The sequence below is a fragment of the Phyllostomus hastatus genome, unplaced genomic scaffold (genome assembly GCF_019186645.2).
Source record: "Phyllostomus hastatus isolate PE091 unplaced genomic scaffold, TTU_PhHast_1.1 phas_contig_40, whole genome shotgun sequence".
In the NCBI taxonomy this organism is placed as follows: Eukaryota; Metazoa; Chordata; class Mammalia; order Chiroptera; family Phyllostomidae; genus Phyllostomus; species Phyllostomus hastatus.
The window spans coordinates 98,380,876-98,398,072 of NW_025333872.1; the positions used below are offsets into that span (position 1 = coordinate 98,380,876).

The following is a 17,197-nucleotide window of genomic DNA, read 5'->3' on the forward strand; positions in this document are numbered from 1 at the left end:
CATATGACTAGGAGACGTCTGTGTTCATATACAAGTGGTGTATATTTGACATTATCAAACACCTGATAAAACATCCTATTATTTATTTTATTTCAGTGTCTCTTAAAATAAACCGAGTATTCAATTGAATGGAACAGTCTAGACAAAATATCTGAACTACTTACTCCTGAATAATCATGGCGTCGATCTTAAGACTCAAGTGCTGGAGACTTGCTGAAATTACATGTATGTAATTTGGCTTCTGGTTCTCCCGAGAAACCCAGGACGGCACAAAGCCGCCGCCATGAGTCACCCCAACCTGACGCTGACCACGCCCGGTGAGGCTGCCGTGTCCCCGGCCCCTGCCCCGTGCGTCAGCTGCGGCCAACAGGCATTTATGAACATGTCCTCCCAGCCTGAACGCGAGAACAGAACTGCTGCAGAAGCCCTACTGTGCCCAACTCAAAGATGGGGAAGCTGAGGCTCACTCAGAAGCGAGAGGCAGCCACTCGCTTCGGTTGCTGTAGAGCTAAGGAGCGACCCCGGGCAGGGCCCCGCCCGGGGGGTGGGGGGGGACACGCGAGGCAGGGGCGGCCCCGTACCTGTTGAACCGCGGGTCCGCGTAGGCGTCCGGGATGTTCAGCACTTCCCCCGTCCTCGCCACCTGCCCGGCGATGCCCTTCTCGATGGAGAACCTGCGCACACGGGAGACAGGGCCGGCGCGTGAGCACACACGGGCGTGTGCGCGGTCTGCCGCGGCCCGCCACCGCCCAGCCGTGAGCGGGAGGGCGCCGCCACGCCTGGCGTGCTCGTGCTGGCTTCACGCGTGCACACGCCCCGGTCGCCGTGTCACTGCAGAGTGCGCAGAAGCAGAAAAACGCCGCGCGGGGACCCCTGGTTGAAGGGGTTGTGACCCCTGGAGAACCTCGGTGTGAGACGTGATTCAGAGCATGAACTTACACTGAGTCACAGACTGAAACCGAGCAGTTCATTGGATTCTCCCGCACTGACCGGTAACGGCCCTTTGTATCGGACGGCAACATGCCTCCCAGTTCCCAGTGCGCAGCGACACACATGTTCTCAGTTCACTCTCGCTGTGGTGTGAGCGCAGGCCCATGTGGGGTCAGGCATTTGCTAAGATTCCTGAACTACTGACGACACGGTAAACACAGAATGTAGGTCCACCACGGTGGGCTTCCCACCCCATCTGAGACCAAGACGCCAGGGGTGTCTGATCTTGAGGTGCGAGGCGGGGCTGGAATTTAAGGCATTTGCCACACAGGCACTGTATAACAACAGCCCAGTCTGAAACTCCTGGTGTTTTTATTTCTCTCATTTGTTCAATGGAAACGCAGTCAAAACACAAGCATTATCTAAAGACACTTAACTATGTTTTAATGTTTAATACCAATATTTCCTATTATAAGTGCATCCTTTCACAGTTTTCTGATTGCAGTATTATCATCAGTCAAGCACTCATTGCAAAATGTAGTTAACAAAGATGTCTACAGTACACACTACATATTTCAATGCCTGAAAAGTAACTTTCATAATACTACATTTTGAACATAATAGGAGATCATCATCACTGAGATAAAGCTCCCCCGGAAGGGACTTGCACTGAGAAAAACTCGGAAGAGAACCGAGACAGACACCGCAAACACCAGAAGGGCACCCGGTGCCGCACACCGCACTCCGTCCCGGCTTCCCCGCGCCGCCGTGAACTGCGTGACCCAGCCCAGCCGGCTGCCGAGAGCGGCAAGCGCCAGGGCCCGCCGCTGCACCACCTGTGCTGGGCTTCTCGGCCTGCGGTGGTCTGACCAAGACTTTGCTCCCCGCCCCCCATATCCTAGGCGGCTGGCCACCATCCGTGGCGGGCCCGGGTCAGCGGCCAGGGCTCCCGCAACCACGACCCCTCACTGCTCCCGGCTGCTGGCGCGGGCTCCCCCCGATGGGACCCTCGGTGCAGCAGCAGAAGGGACGACATCCAGACTGGCTGAGGTCTGAAACACAGACCAACCAAAACACAACCACGAGGAACACTAACTCGTGACTGGAGGTCGGTGTTCCCTGAGTGGGGAACACGGGACAGATGCCCCCGGGACTGGGAACAGGACGTGCCCGGGGCGGGGCAGCGGTGAGGCACCTGCCGGACCCCAGGGTCCCGTCACACCTGGCCAGTTCCCTCCCAGACAGACGGCCCCAGGGGACAGCCGTCCTTCCCGAATAGGGAACGGTGCTGTCCTGGGGGCGGTGGCACGACCCAGGCACCCTAGAGCAGGCCAGTCCAAACTTGTGGCGTCTCGGGCCACGCTGGAGGAAGAATGGTCTTGGGCCACACATCAAATGCACCGTAACCACACAAAAGTCCCACCCTGTTTTAAGTAAATTCACAATTTTGGGTCGGACCGAATTCACAGCCGCCCTGGGCCCCGTGCGGGCCGCGGGCCACAGGTGGGACACCCCTGCAGAGTGTTACGTGGAAAGCAGTGGAACAAGACACATGAAGGGGGGGGAAAGCAGATGTCTAAAAAAGGTCAATGTCGAATGTCAGGCTTGAGTCTTAAAAGTTGTGCGACAGTGCTCCTTGCAGGCGTTCCGGCTGCAACAGGCTGTTCGTTCGTAAGTGACACAAGCTGCCACTCACAGAAGGAAGGGGGCGCCAGGGTCCTGACACAGCAAAGGCGTGTCCGAGGACACCCTGAACCGATGGCTCCATCACAGCGGAGGGTGCGAACGTCACCCGGCGCCGCGGGCCGGGCCCCACCGCGGTCTGGACTTTGAGACAGCCCCACGGGCGGGGGAGCGGTGGGCGCCCGGCGGCGTGAGCACGCCCTGCTCCTACACACGGGAGGACCTGCAGACCCCATCCAGGTGGGGCACACCTTTACCTACCTGGGAGCACTAGTAACTTTTTCCAACATGATTTCCAAAAGGACCGCCTCCGGAAGACGGCATTTCCAGGAGTGACGCTTAAAGCTTCCTAGGCGCGGATTCGCCGGCACTGCAATGTCATTCCCAAAAGCACTACCTTCAGGAGGCGGGTCCTGGTGGGAATGATATCACAGCGTGACCAGCAGTGTCAGCGCACCTGTGAAAGGCACACAACAGTGGGTGGCGGAACACCTGTGCGGCCGCGCTCACAGCACACGGACAGGCCGCGCCCAGCTGTACCTGATCTCTTTGGTCTTCTTGAAGACGGGCTTTCCTTCCTTCTCCTCCCCAATATCAAAAAGGTCCGAGTACAGCTCCTTGTTCTTGTGGTCCACCTGGAAAAGTGCACAGCGGTCTGCATTCACCAGGTTTTTTGCATATATCTGAAGACAAACAATAGAGCGAGACAAGCCGATGAGAACCTCGGGGAGTGTCCAGGTACACGTCATCACACGCGAATGCCACTTGCAGCTTCTCTGTACTCTAACAGGGTGGGGAATCAGCGCGGGAACTGGTGAGATAAAGGCATGTCGTCACAAAACATAAAATATACGGCCCCCACTGCGGGCGAGCACTGGCAGACCCCGACCTGACCGCACGGACAGCTGCTGGGCCTCTCCGCCACGTGCTGGACGCTGACCTGCGGCTCACCCCTGAACCACCCCCCCAATAGGAAATCCACGTGTACCTTCTGACTCCCCAGAACATGAGCACACCAGCTGTCTCTCGGTACCTGCAGGGGACAGGTCCCGAAAGCCACAGGTGCTCAAGCCCCCCCCATACGGCACGCCGCAAGAACTTTAAAGCATGTGGTGCCTGACTATTTAGTCAGGGCCACGGACCTCTCTCCCCTGAGACTGTCAAATGAAAAATGACAACAGCCAACACAGCAACAGCTGTCCGGTGTGAATGAATAGAAATCATTCCTATTTTTTTGTCAGACCGGCAGGATTTTGGTCACCAGTTCCTGTGTGCCACGAGACCGACAAGGCGGGAAATCACGGCTAGCGTCAGTGGCTCAGGTCAATGGCCACCCTTCCCCGTCTGCAGACTCCCAGCCGCGAATGGCGAACAGCACCGGTGTCTGCTGGAAAACCCCCACATTCGAGAGGCCCCGAGCAGCTCGCGCCCGGGTGGGTAGTTCAGAGGTGAACTGTAATGAGACCCTTCAGTACAGGGAGGAAAGCACCCCGTGCTCCGACCCCCTGCGTCTCTCTGCCACCCAGGCCCGTCTTCCAGGGCCTCTCAGACCCCGCTCCCCGCTCCACGCCACGGCCTGAGCCTCCGTCCGCTCAAAGGGAGCTGCATGCTGACCGGCCGGGGTCGGTGACACACCAGGTATGGAAAACGTGAAATATAACCCCTAGTAGAACACACAGTGTTCCTATTTGCACCGGTGGTATTTTATCTGCGGCACCGATAACAATGGGCAGCGATTATTGAGCGGTGAGTGCGTGCCAGACACTTCCCACGCCCACTCGGCCCGCACGGTGACAGCACGCAGTCAGGAAACGCGTCTGCTCCCATGGCACGCGGTTCAGGGGGCGGGGGCACAGAGACGGCGGCCACGCGTCCGCCGTCGCGTGGCTCGGAGCTGGGGGCCCGGGTGTCTGAACTCCACCCAGCCGTCTCAGCAGCCCAGGCTTTGCTAACAAATACGCTCTTCCGTTTCCAGATGAAAAACTCTGCACTCACTTCATCATCCTTCTGTCAGCTTCCTTCAACGAGCACCTCCCCAACGCCTGGCCGGCCGCGGCGCCCCGCAGGGCGAGCACCGCATTTACTGACACTGAGAATTCTGGCCGCCTCCGCCGCCCGCGGACAGACAGGAAATTCCTCCTTAGAGCGAGAGGAGGGGTTCTCTGAGAGTAACAGGTGTCCCCAAGCTCACGCGGGAGGGACAGGAGCCGCCTTGTGGCCGGAAGACAAGGGGTCATGTTGCGCAAAGCCCGCAGACGGACAGATCGAAAGGAAGCCAGCGTGGCCAGGTGCCCAGCTGGGCCCTGCCCCCCCTCCCCCCGCACACTCCACGCCACCGTCACCGCCCCTGGCCGCTCTCGGCCGCTCCACCAGCCCCGGCGGGGCCTCGGCAGCCAGGCACCGAGCAGCCCGGCACCGTGAGCACCGCCCGTTAGCCCGCGAGTTCCATGACAGCAGAGACTGCCGCTTCCCCCCACAGTCCTCCACGGGCCGAGACCGCGGCCCGGGACGGAGGGCGGCAGAAGCCCACAGGCCGCCTCCGCCCGCTGCCTGCTTTCCGAAGTGGAAGTTTAGGGGACACTGTCTGTTCCTCTGCGCACCACCTACGGCCGTGTGACGGGTGCAGCTGAGCAATCACAACGGGGTGCGGCCCGTGACGCCTATCTGGCCCCTTACAGAGAGGGTGCCCACCCTCACGCCGAAGCACACAAGATCTGCATAACCTGAGACCTGTCGCTAAGGACTGAGGAAGGACAGGTGGCAGAAAGGTCTGCAGAGAGGGCGGGGGCAGCGCGGCCGGCAGGACCAGAAGGACCGCCCCTCTGTCTGGCTTGGCCCCGAGACCCGGAATGACTCAGCAGCAGTGACGCCCCGCACTGCCCGTGGCTGAGACATCTGCAGCCAGCCTGCATCCCCCCCGGCTGCCCAGGGCCATGTCAGGGGGTTGGCACTCTTTCACGTGGCCCTGCTAATAATAATTATAAAAATCTGGGTGAAATGAATAATTGCCTAGAAAGAAGAAAGAAACTTAGGAGTTGAAAAGCTGGGAGAGATGCACTCACAAAGACGACTAGAAAATTGTCAAAAATGATATACATGGACATCATCAGGCCTAAATGATTCCAAGTATAAAATGTTTAAAGAATCTTTAACAAATAAATTCTTATCCAATTTACACTGTTGTAAGTTAGAAAGAACAAAACTTCCCCAGTTATTTTTGCAACCCCTATGTCAAAGATATTAAAAATTAACAAAGATATTGTACAAAGGAAAATCACAGACCAATTCTCCTTGGAAACAGAAGAAAAATCATACATAAAAGTAGTAACAAAATCAAACGTGGGAATAAATGAACACATTATAATATTTTAAAGTTATACTTTAGAACTGTTCAGTATTGTAAAGTCTATTATAATTATAAATAGCAAAAGAAAAAAATCACAAAATTATGTTTGTCAAAAGTGTATGTAATATGCCCTGGCTGGCGTAGCTCAGTGGATTGAGCATGGGCTGTGAACCAAAGTGTCGCAGGTTCGATTCCCAGTCAGGGCACATGCCTGGGTTATAGGCCACGGCCCCCAGCAACCGCACATGGATGTTTCTCTCTCTCTCTCTTTCTCCCTCCCTTCCCTCTCTAAAAAATAAATAAATAAAATCTTAAAAAAATTTATGTAATCCAATTCAATTGTTCATGATAAAAACTTAGCAAAATGGAATAGAGGAATATGTCTCCTAATGATACGCTCCTGAAAACAACAGTGGACCTCACAGAACATGGGAAAGTACCAGAATCACCCCATTAAGGTTAAGACATTCAAGTGAAAGTAAGACAAAGACATGTTATTGTGCTTATTAGGCCATACTTCGGTAAGAAAGGAGAGCATGCACCCTTGAAGAGGCAGAAGTTTCGCTATCTGGTGACACTGTTGCTGAACACGTTGAGAGACCCACTGGACAGCAATCCCGGGCGGTAAAGAAAGACTTCTGTCGTGAGCGCCCCGACCAGGCGCTCCCCTCCCGCTGCCCCAGACTGGACTGACACTCCCAGCCGGAAAAGGGGTTAACAAGGAAACCCCAGAGACATGCGGGCAGTATGTATGAACTCAACCCAACCCAAGGCAGGCCTGCTGTGGCAGCCAGAGAGCCTTCACGCAGCGCGCGGCAGAGCAGGAAGCAGCCACGAGCGCCGTCCGGAACGCCATGGGAAGCACGCAGGCACCCACAAAAGCCGACTCGGCGTGGCCACCTGGCCGCAGGGCCCGTGCAGCGGGTGGAGACCCTTCCGATCCACGGGCACCGGGCGGCGGCGGGCTGCTCCCGCATTCAGGGCTCGCCGGCTAGAGGCGCTGTGCGTCTGCGGGGCTCTGGCCCATCCCGTGCAAGAAGGGGCCTTCCTCACTGGAAAACACGGGACTGGACCGGCGCACAAGCCAGCGATGTGAAGCGCACCCAGCCTGCATCCGCGAGAAGCAAGCAACCTCATCTGCACTGTCACAGAGCCTCCCAAACACACCTCAGGTCACGCCCCGCGGGTGGCCTCTAACCCAGGGCTATCTTCTCAAACACGAGCCTGGTCTGGGCCCTCTGAGCGCTTACAGTCCCGCTGCCCGCAGGCCTGGACCACGTGGGTGGGTCTCCGAGGGGCTGCCCCCACGGCGGCACTCCGCCCCGCCTCCCCGGAGTGCGCCTGAGCCTCCCGCTGCACCTGCTCCCCGCGTCCCTGGGGCCCGCGGGCACGCCCAGGACACCCTGGTGCGGCTCCCCGGACTCAGTCGCGCCATTCCCACCCCCGCACTCCGCCCCGTCCTTCCGGGGCCTCCCGGGGCCGCGTCTCCCACTGACGGTGCACCTCCATCAGCGTCTGTCTGTTCCAGGTGATTGCCCAGACAGCCAGCCGTGACGGCCGGACGGGGAGACGTTCGCTCACCCTTTCAGAGCCCCAGCTGCTGTCTGGACAGGAACGTACCAGAGGCCCGAGATACGGTTCAGCAAAAACGGGCCAAGGAAAACCTGGAGGCATCAACGCCACGACAGACACTGGGCAGAGAACCACAGATCCAGCCCCCAGTCAGACCCGCGTGCTGTAACAGCTGGTTTGTGTCAAACCTTGCAGGAACACACAGCGCCTTCATTCCCCCGAGGAGTGGAACGCTGCTCGGTTCCTTCTGTAGGCGCAGCATGGCCCCAAACCCCTGGGCTGACCGCTTCAAGTGGATGAGTAGTGCAGTTTATGACTTACTCCTCACCAGGGATGTTTTTAAAACAGTAATAACACCAGGACCAGTCAATAAGGGCTTCTTGCACTCCTAGCACAAGCCCTGCCACTCTCTATTACACCCTTACCCTTTGACATTCTCCTGCACACTTTGCACTTCTGCACAAACGTTGAGAGCCCTGTCATAACCGAACGAGTTATCCTTCCCCGTGAGGGAAGCGCTCTTCTCATTGTCTACACGGCGCTGTCCCTGTAACTGATCACTGAAGGGACGTGCAGCAAGGAGCACGCCCTGATGTCGCCCTGGTCACCCTCAGTCACCTCCTGTCTCCCAGGACACGGGCCACGCGACACCCCACGCTCTCCGGCCCCGGGATCGGGGAGAAAGAGGCCAGAGAACAGGCGCCGTGAAATCCGGGCACGAGGCAACTCCTTCCCGGACAGGGTGGCTCTGTGTTTAGAGACAGACCAGGAAAACTGGGGGGAGGACGACCACTTATGAAAGTACACAGCGGGGCGTAAGCGGTCTCCATCAAGCCTGGTCACCCACGAGGGGCAGCACACGGCACCAGAGTGGTAGTGGCACTCAGACTACCAGAGGCCACTGCTTCGGTGGAGTGTTGCCGAAGCACCGGAGCGGCCAGGCAGGGAGACACCCACTTGCGGATAGAACCCCACTTGCGGTGGCCTTTGGCCCCGCGCGCCCCTTGGCCTCCGTCAGGCTGAAACTGAGCAGAGGGAACCACCGCATCGGCGAGACTTGGGTGAGGGTTCCCAAGGCCACCCACACACAAAGGTGTTCTGAAGGCTACGCAAAGAAACCAAATGTTTTCAAAACTCGCCACTGAGTAATGGGAAACTCGGAGACATTTTTCAAAACATTCTTCGAAACCCTTGGAAACAAACAGAAGGGATAAAAGACAAAAGCCCAGGCGGTCCCTGCAGGTCACTGTGCGCCCCCGGACAACCGCACGCATGCTGCCCACACTGCAGGGCCCCGCTGTCCTGTCCTGAGTCGGACGCGCGAGCATGGGAGGCCAAACAGGGCATCTGCGGAGCGAGGCCACGTACCATGATGTGTTCAAGTAGAGAGTCTATCGCGACGATGTTATCGAAGTATGTCCTGGAAAAGACACAAAACAGGTCAGCAATCTTACTGAGAACACCAAGCATACTGAACTTTGAATGCATTTCCCAGGTTTGTCTACATTCACATAAAAAAAAGGAAGATAGCCCTGGCTGGTGTAGCTCAGTGGATTGAGCGCAGGCTGCAAATCAAAGTGTCACAGGTTCGATTCCCAGCCAGGGCACATGCCTGGGTTGCAGGTCATGACCCCCAGCAACCGCACATTGATGTCTCTCTCTCCCTATCTCCCTCCTTTCCTTCTCTAAAAATAAATAAATAAAATCTTAAAAAAAAAGAAAGAAATATATCTGGTTTTTGTCATCTTGTGAAACAATCAATAACACTATTTTAAAGAGATAAAGGAAACTTGACTACCAACTTCAGTATGAGGATTCTAACTCTAGAGGATTCATTGAGTAACTATGTATTGATAAGTCCTGATGCAGAAAGTGTGTAGTGTTTAATTAAAACTATGAAAAAACAAAATTGGGTTCCCCACATTTAGCATCATCATTAATCATTTTCATCTGAAATGCAAATATTAAGGTAAATCTCATGTACGTGGTTAAAATGTAAAGTACCACTGAGAAATCAAAAAGTTCCTATGCAGCGAAACCGTCCTGAGCAAGCCCCAAAGTTCACTTGAGAAGAAACAGCAGCGCGCCGGCGAGGGGAAGGGCCGAACGCCCTTACGGGGTGGACGCATATTCGTTATCATGAACAGCTAGGCAATGTCTGGGAGGCGGCCGGCACACAGACGAACATGTGAACCTGAAAGCCAGCTGAGTTAAGAGTCATGTGTTACGGGGATGTAACGTGCAGAGAGGCCGTCTCAGTGAGAGTCCGTGGGCAAGGCGTGCCTGCAGCACAGGCTTGCGTGAGCTGAGCAGTGACTCGTAATCCAGACACCGCCACAACAAGCAATGCCTTCCGTTGAAACACGAATGACCTGGCTGGACCGCACGGAGACTCTGCCCCCTGAGGAACACGCCCAAGAAAGGCGGTCAGGTAAACGGGCTCCGGGCTGCAGGGGGAACTGGAGCGTCACGTGAGGGGCTGCGCTGGACTTTGGAAAACTGACCAGAACAAGAGAAGGTGAGCGGCCTCCCTCGCCCTGTGTGCCCACAGCTGCTACTTAATTTTCTCTCAGAGAAAATAGCTGAACTAGGGGGTCAGAGGAGGCCTCACTCAACCCCACGTTTCTCCAGTTTGATATTTCAGAGAGCAGAGCCACACAAAGCAGCAGCCTCAGACCGACGGGCCACGGATGTCCCGAGCGCGACCACGGCCCAGTGCACCTCCCCCTAGCGGCCAGCTGGGAGGGCAGGACCCTGACCATGCCTGGAGGCGCAGGTGCCAAGGACACGCGCGCACGGGCCAGGTGACCAGCGGGCTGCCCGTGGAGCCGCGCCCACGCGGGCCTGGGGCTCCCCGGCGTCTGGAACCTCCAGGGCAGCCCGGGGTGCTGTTCCCAGCCCAGCCCCCAGCCCCCAGGCCGGGGAGCAGCGTCCCTGAGTGACACCTGAGCCACTCGTCGGGAGGAAGCTAGACCGGGAACAGGAACAACTGGTTTTAAGGGGCTGACACCTGTGGGGGACGCCCCAGGGGACCTGACGGGGGGAAAAAATCGAGCAAGAATGTTTCCTCTCCCGCGGCGGCTCGTTTTCGTCCTCAGATCAGAGACACCGGGTGTCTCCGGCCCGTCCCAGGGAGTCTGGGGGGACACACACAGCAGACCGCAGCCTGAACCCACCGCAGAGATGCCTACAGCGCGCAGTCGCACGACCGCGGCGGGGGCCCGCCCGCCACCCGCAGCCCGCGCCGCGCCAGCCCCCGGCGGACACTCACTTGGAGACGTCCAGCAGGAAGTCGTTCAGCTCCGTCTGCTTGGCCAGCCCCCTGCACACCTGCCGCAGAGAAGAGAGGTCGTTAACGGACGCCCGGAGCCGCTGGCCTCACTCGTGGGCTCCAGGAGGCGGCCGACCTTACTTCATTTTAAAAGGAGTGACACAGTCACTCAGTTATGATGCAATGATAGCATCAACAGCAATTCACTTTTTTTTCTTGAACGCTTCAGTGGCCACGCACTTCATCTTTATGACCTCACGCGACCCCCGTGGGACAGGGTGGGGCTGGGACCCACTTTCGTGACGCGGCAGGGGGCCCTTCGGGACCTTCTCAGCCCCCCGAGGGGTGCAGGGTGGGAGGGGGCCCCAGGGCCGCTCCTCAGACCACGCCCCACGTCCCACAACGGACTCGGGGACTCGGCGCGTCCTCCACCCGCACCCTCCCCGTCGGGGCCAGGGCTCCCGCCCTCGGACCGTGGGCAGCACCGAGCCTTCTCCGCCAGGACACAGGCCCCCGGACCCGCGTGGCGGAGGTGGGCGCGGGAGAACCACCGGCCACACGAAGCGGTGGCAGACAGACACACGGCAGAACGGGCCCCACAGGGTCCTCACTTCAGACGCCCAGTTCCCGGGGAAACTCGGGGCCGTCTGGGAACTAGATCCCTTTCCCGGAGAACCGGGCGTCTGAAATTTAAGATTTATGTTCTCTCCTACCATGTGGCATGGGGGAGGCTTAAACTCAGGAAATGGGGTCACAAAAATACCAGTGTTGTCGCCGGTGGGAGGTCGCCCCCGGGTGTTAGTGGAAACACACCTCTTAACAGGACACCCACCGTCTACGGCACAAGGACTGTGCAATTACGTGTGAAGACATAAAGTAACGGCCAGGTACTTCAGATAGAAAGTATATTTGAGTAAACAGATACAAACTGCCTAAGACGCAGACAGGAAACGCAAGGCCCCTCCCTGCCTGCCCCACCCCAAGGCCAAGGCCGTGAGCCCCAGCCCGGAGCGGCTCCCCGCCAGGAGCCCCGATGCGCCCCAGGCTCACCTGCACCTGGTGGATGGCCACGGAAGCCCAGGCGAGGTTTGCCGTTGCGACCTGCGAACGGGATGGAAAACACTCCCATCAGCCACATGCAGACACGCCCACGCAGAACCCTCGAAAAGGGTTTTTCACGGGTCGCTGTGCTTTTGCGTATTTCACCCAACACAAAGCCCCAAACATGGCCAAGATTTCTCTTCTACATCCTCCCTTTTTTACAGTGGAACTGAATGGTTCCGTGTCCCTCCTCAGTTTGGACAAAAAGGAGGATAAATGGATTGAGAGAGCTAGAGTCCCATGATTCCAACGTACAGTAATTATTTTTAGTTAATAAAGATACTACTGAAAAAACCAAAGTGACCGCGCTGAAGTGACGGAAGGCTTTTCACGCTTGCTGCCAGGTGCGCAAGTCCCCACCCACTCGACTCTCCCCGTTCCCCACTCGCCCTGCCCTGCTCCCCGGCCGCCTGCCAGTGCCAGGCGCCGTTCTCGGTGCTGGGGGCACAGCACCGACGACCTCGGGGTCGACGTGGGCACAGGAGAAGGCGGGACACAAAGGGAGGCCGTGCACCACACAGGCACACCCGTGGCCGCGGGCTCTGGAGGGCAGGAGGCGCCACAGAGGGCGGGACGGGCACGCTGGTCAGGTGTGCTCAGGCCTCGCCCTGCTGAGCGGGCCACACTCTCGTTCCTCACTACAGGGGCGGCTGGGCGTGGGCAGGACGGTGGCCCCTGGAGGCCTCGCTCCAGGGCCCAGTGTGCCTGGAGGAAGGGGCGGGGCAGGCAGGTGTGGCCCAGGACAGCGGCCGGGGTGCGAGCCCCCGGGCGTGGCGGGCAGGTCGCTGTGACGCTGGATCTCAGTGTGAATAACCCAATTCCAGGTCAGGGGAGAGGGGACAGGACTCATTGTTTCCCAAACGGATTTGGTGTGGGAACCTTTGTTCAGGACGCACTCTAGGGAGACGGCCTTTTTAAGAAAACGAAGACCACCAGAACGTGAAAACCCTCCAAAGTCATCTCCTACCTTATTTGATTTACAATATGACACACTTTCCTTTTCATGGTTAAAATAGACTCTGACTGTAAAAACGCCTGTATTTCCAGGTTAATCGTTCCCCTCTCTGTATATGAAGCGCCAAACAAAGAAGCTTTCTGAAAACCTATCACTGTCACAGCAGCGCGCATCAGACCGCGGCGCGGCGGACAGCGGACAGTGGACAGCGGACAGTGGGCAGCGGACAGCGGACAGGGCGTCGCCCCGCCCGTCCCCGGCCGCCCGGCCTCACCTCCTGGTGGCTCAGGCAGAAGGCCTCCTTGCCCCAGTGCCGGTGCAGCTCCAGGATGCCCACGAGGTCGCCGATGGCCGTGACGATGGGCAGGCAGAGGACGGACTGGATCCGCGTCCCCGACTCCAGCCCCGTGCCTCTGGGGAAGCGTTCGTCCTGAGGAACCAAACGGGGCGGGACGGAGATTGAGCAAACACCAGGAGTCGGGGCGGTGCAGCCTCCTCCCTTCCCTCGGACAGCACCAACGCCTCCCTCGCTCACGCGCAGCCCTTCCGAGGAGCAGCCAGCCGGCCGTGGCCGCAACGACAGACGCAGACCTCCAGCATCACGGGGCCTGCCCTCCGCAAGCCTGCTTCAGTCCGCCTTCGCGCACACAAGGGCTCGACCCATTACCACACGTCAACGCCACGCAATAATGCAGCAACGATCGTGGCCAGCGATGTACTACTCTTAGCCTTCTCTTGTGCCAGGGCTCCCACGAGGGCTTTGTAAGCCCAGGTCGCCAGGGAAGGCCACCCCCGATGTAAGTACCTTCCATGCGCGAAGGGCATCGTGGAGATTACGTGTGAAACGTCTCTCTTCTATTTGGAAGGTTGGAACAACACAAAAGCGGAAGTCGGTGACAGTCATTCCAACTGAGACTCAAGGACTCATATTGAATATTCAAATCACCCAATCTATCCGTTTTTTATCATAAGAAATGAAACTGGCTCTTTGACTTTAATAATCTTCCAGCTGAGCAAAATCCCTCGGAAGAACACAGGGACATCAAAAGAACTAACAGCGAAGCACCGCCTCTAGCCCCTCAGCCTCTGCTGTCCGCCGGGCGCTGAAATCATGACTAAGAACAACACTGGCTGATACTTGTGATTTGCGAATGTTTCAGAAGTCCACATACGTAATTGGACATTTCCAATGGCAACTGACATAGTGTCTACGTTCAATCCTTTTTAAAACTGAACTGCACTTGACACGTGACAGTGTGGCTGTAAGGTCACAGCACGCGGACGCGACGGCGCAGTCACAGGCTGTGATGTGACCGCCACCGCAGCCCTTGGTCAGCGCCTCTGTCATCTCGCATAATCACCTTTTCTGTTTGTGATGGGTATCCTCACGAGGTGGATAATTAGAATACGCTGTCATTGCCTATAGTCAACTGTATGATTCAACACTTACTTGAACCACTTTCCTGTTTTTGCCTTTTTTTGCCTTTTTTAAAATAAAATAACTAGTTACTCGATTTGGTCAAGGTCCTATAGAGGCAGAACCAAAATTAAAACCCAGATGTCAGGGGTCTAATTAATCATTTTCAGAGCAAAGTCGTTCCACCTAGAAACTTGCCTGTGCATTTGTCACCTGGAAAGGCTAAGTGTGCGTGGCCACACTGACTGTGTCACTGTGCTCATGTGGACCGCGCGAGACTGAGACCGCACAGAGCTCCACGCAGTCATGCTTCTTGGGCCCGTGTCCTCCACCAGGGCCCCGCCCCGGACGGAGTCCAGGCCCGCCCACGGGGTTTGCTGGGGCCTGTGAGAGGGGAGAGCACCTGACGTAAGCTTACGCTGGAGAACGCCCGTGCGTGCATGTCCTGTCTCCTTCTTGAGGACCCTGCCAGGCTGCCCATGCTGGGCGGGGGGGACGCGGCCCACAGGGAGGGTGAGGCCCTCTGAAACCAGCCCGCTCGGAAGTGGGGGTCTGCCGACATCAGACGTGGAAGCGACCCAGCCAGCCAGAGCCCAGAGCAGCGGGAGTCCCCGGCTCAGAGACTCACGGGAACAGGAGGGCGCTGCTGCAGGACACCAGTGGAACTCGGGGTCACTGTCACTCGGCAACGGCTACTCACTGACGCCCACCCTGCTCGGGCGTGGAGCACAGGACAGTTGTCATTCAGCTCCCGCAGAGATAAACACACGTCTGGGAGCCCCCGTCTGCTGGTGCATGTTCAAGCGAACCGCTCAAACCTGCTCTCGGCGGGTCTGGACGCGGCGGGCTTCTGAGCACACAGGATGCGTGCACTCCCGAACTCATTCACTGACCTGCGTCTTGCCTCGCTGCTTTGATAAACTGCCTTAGATTGCAACATCCACACGACACGTCACCGCTCTCAACCAGACACTGCCGACCGCCGCCGGCGCGGAGAGGGAGAAGCCACGCACCCCGAGGATGTCCTCCACGAGCAGCGTTTTCCGGGACTTGGCCACGTAGGCGGAGGTGGTGGTGCCCTGGGCGATGGGCCCCGCAGGGACGAGCCGCGGCCGACCCTCCTTGACCCCGGGCGGGGTGAACACGCACAGGCTCTGGCAAGGAGAAAGGAACGTGCTTTGTCGAACCTGCTGTGCTGTGCGGGGCACGGAGAGACTCCTGCACACGAGGGGACAGGCCGGAGGGGTCCGGGTGCCGAGGAGGAGGAGGAGGAGGAGGAGGAGGACCCGCGCAGGGACAGTGCTGTGCCACGGTCAGGCTGCAGCACCCGGGGCGGACCCCTGCCCACGCCGCCTGCACACGGAGGCAGGCCAGAGCAGGGCAGGGCGTGGAGGGCTGCCGGTGCGCAGGCGGGCTCCGGCAGTGGCCCCCCGTGGGGGCGCACACGGGACACTGAAGGGAGGAAGAGGAGGAGGAAGCTGGCGTTGGTCCGAGACTGCGTCACACAGGAACCGGGCCCACGGATCTCAGGACGGGGTCCGGGGCCACACGTCAGAGGGGTGCAGTTAGGTGTTCCATTTTCCTCGAACACCCTTCTTTCCCAGAGCACCGCCTCGCTGCAGGACTCGGCCTCTCCGTCCCCGCCACTGGCCTGCCTGCCAGCCCGCCCCCAAGCACCCCCGACGAGCCCGTGCCCCTCTCCGCACACGTTTCGGGCGAGTCTGGGCGGGTGGGAGGGGAGCGTTCTGACACTGTTTTTAAATAAATGTTTTTTAAAATATAATTTGTTATTCTGACTAAATCAAATCACATGTTTAAACTACCTATTAAATCAGAATTGCTCCTCTAAACCAATCATCTGGCAGGGGCACCCAGCCTGCTGGCGGCTCTGGGCCGCACTGGGAGACGACTTGTCTTGGGCCACACATTAAATACACAAACACCAACGAAAACCGATGAGCGAAAAAAAAAGGCTTTAAGTAAGTGTACGGTTTTGCGTTGGGCCGCATTCCCAGCCATCCTGGGCCGCGTGAGGCCCACAGACCAGGAGCCGAACACCCCTGAGTTGGGGGCAACAGTTTGACCCAGCTGAATCATGATTACGCTCAACTCGAAACTCGCTGAGGTCGGGCGGATGCTCCCGACGCCACGTCCCTCTTACATGGGACCGCCGTCACCGGAAGGCGAGGACCCGCCAAAGCATCGTTCGCAGGGGCATCCGACCCACAGCCCCGCAAGCCGCACGTGGCCTGGGACGGCTACAGGGGCGACCTACACAAAATCGTAAACTTACTTAAAAGACTGTAAGATTTTTGTGTGTGTGATTACATGTTGCAGTGTATTCAGTGTGTGGCCCAGAGACGCCAGAAGTCCGGACGCTCCTGCCCGACCGCCCCTGAAGCCAAACAGGGTCCTGTCCACGCTCGCCGTCCTGAGCCGGGTCTAGGTGAGGCTGGCGGGGTGCGCTTTCGAGCTCTGTCATGGCAAACAACCCCCTTTTTTCCAAACTCAGTCTTGTTTACAACCCGTCACTGGAAAGTGAACGAACCTCTTCCCACCCAGGGGACCAGGGACGAGGAGGGCGGTGCTGGCGCCTTCCCCCCCCACCCCCCACCGCCTTAACAAACCATCCTCTCGGGCAGCTACGTTCCAACAACTCTGTTCGCAAGCGTACCTACCAGTACCTCCGGCAGGATGGTGGTTAGGTAGTACTTGCTAGTAAGTACATACCCGTGGAAATACATTTTAAGTGTTTCTATTTTAAAGTATGTAAGTGCAACTTACACACTTTAAAAAGAGTTTAGACACTTAACTATAGAAAAGATGATAGATGACCATTCCCCCTTATCTAGTTTTACAGGGGCCGGGAATCAGACCCCGTGTTCAGAGTTGTTATCGTTCCGTCCTGCACCGAGTCACATG

At 57.8% G+C, this 17,197-nt stretch overlaps 1 protein-coding gene across 2 annotated transcripts in view; it reads right to left on the reverse strand.

Annotated features, from left to right (window-relative positions):
• PDE10A (phosphodiesterase 10A) overlaps nucleotides 1–17,197 on the reverse strand; it is a 327,948-nt gene that overhangs the window by 31,300 nt on the left and 279,451 nt on the right. For both annotated transcript variants that reach the window (XM_045844196.1, XM_045844195.1), the window contains 7 exons: nucleotides 15,289–15,429; nucleotides 13,133–13,288; nucleotides 11,853–11,903; nucleotides 10,803–10,861; nucleotides 8,900–8,951; nucleotides 3,154–3,296; nucleotides 582–674 (listed from right to left, as the gene is read on the reverse strand). In XM_045844196.1, the coding sequence (XP_045700152.1) occupies nucleotides 582–674; nucleotides 3,154–3,296; nucleotides 8,900–8,951; nucleotides 10,803–10,861; nucleotides 11,853–11,903; nucleotides 13,133–13,288; nucleotides 15,289–15,429 (695 nt within the window). The remainder of the gene's footprint in view (nucleotides 1–581; nucleotides 675–3,153; nucleotides 3,297–8,899; nucleotides 8,952–10,802; nucleotides 10,862–11,852; nucleotides 11,904–13,132; nucleotides 13,289–15,288; nucleotides 15,430–17,197) is intronic.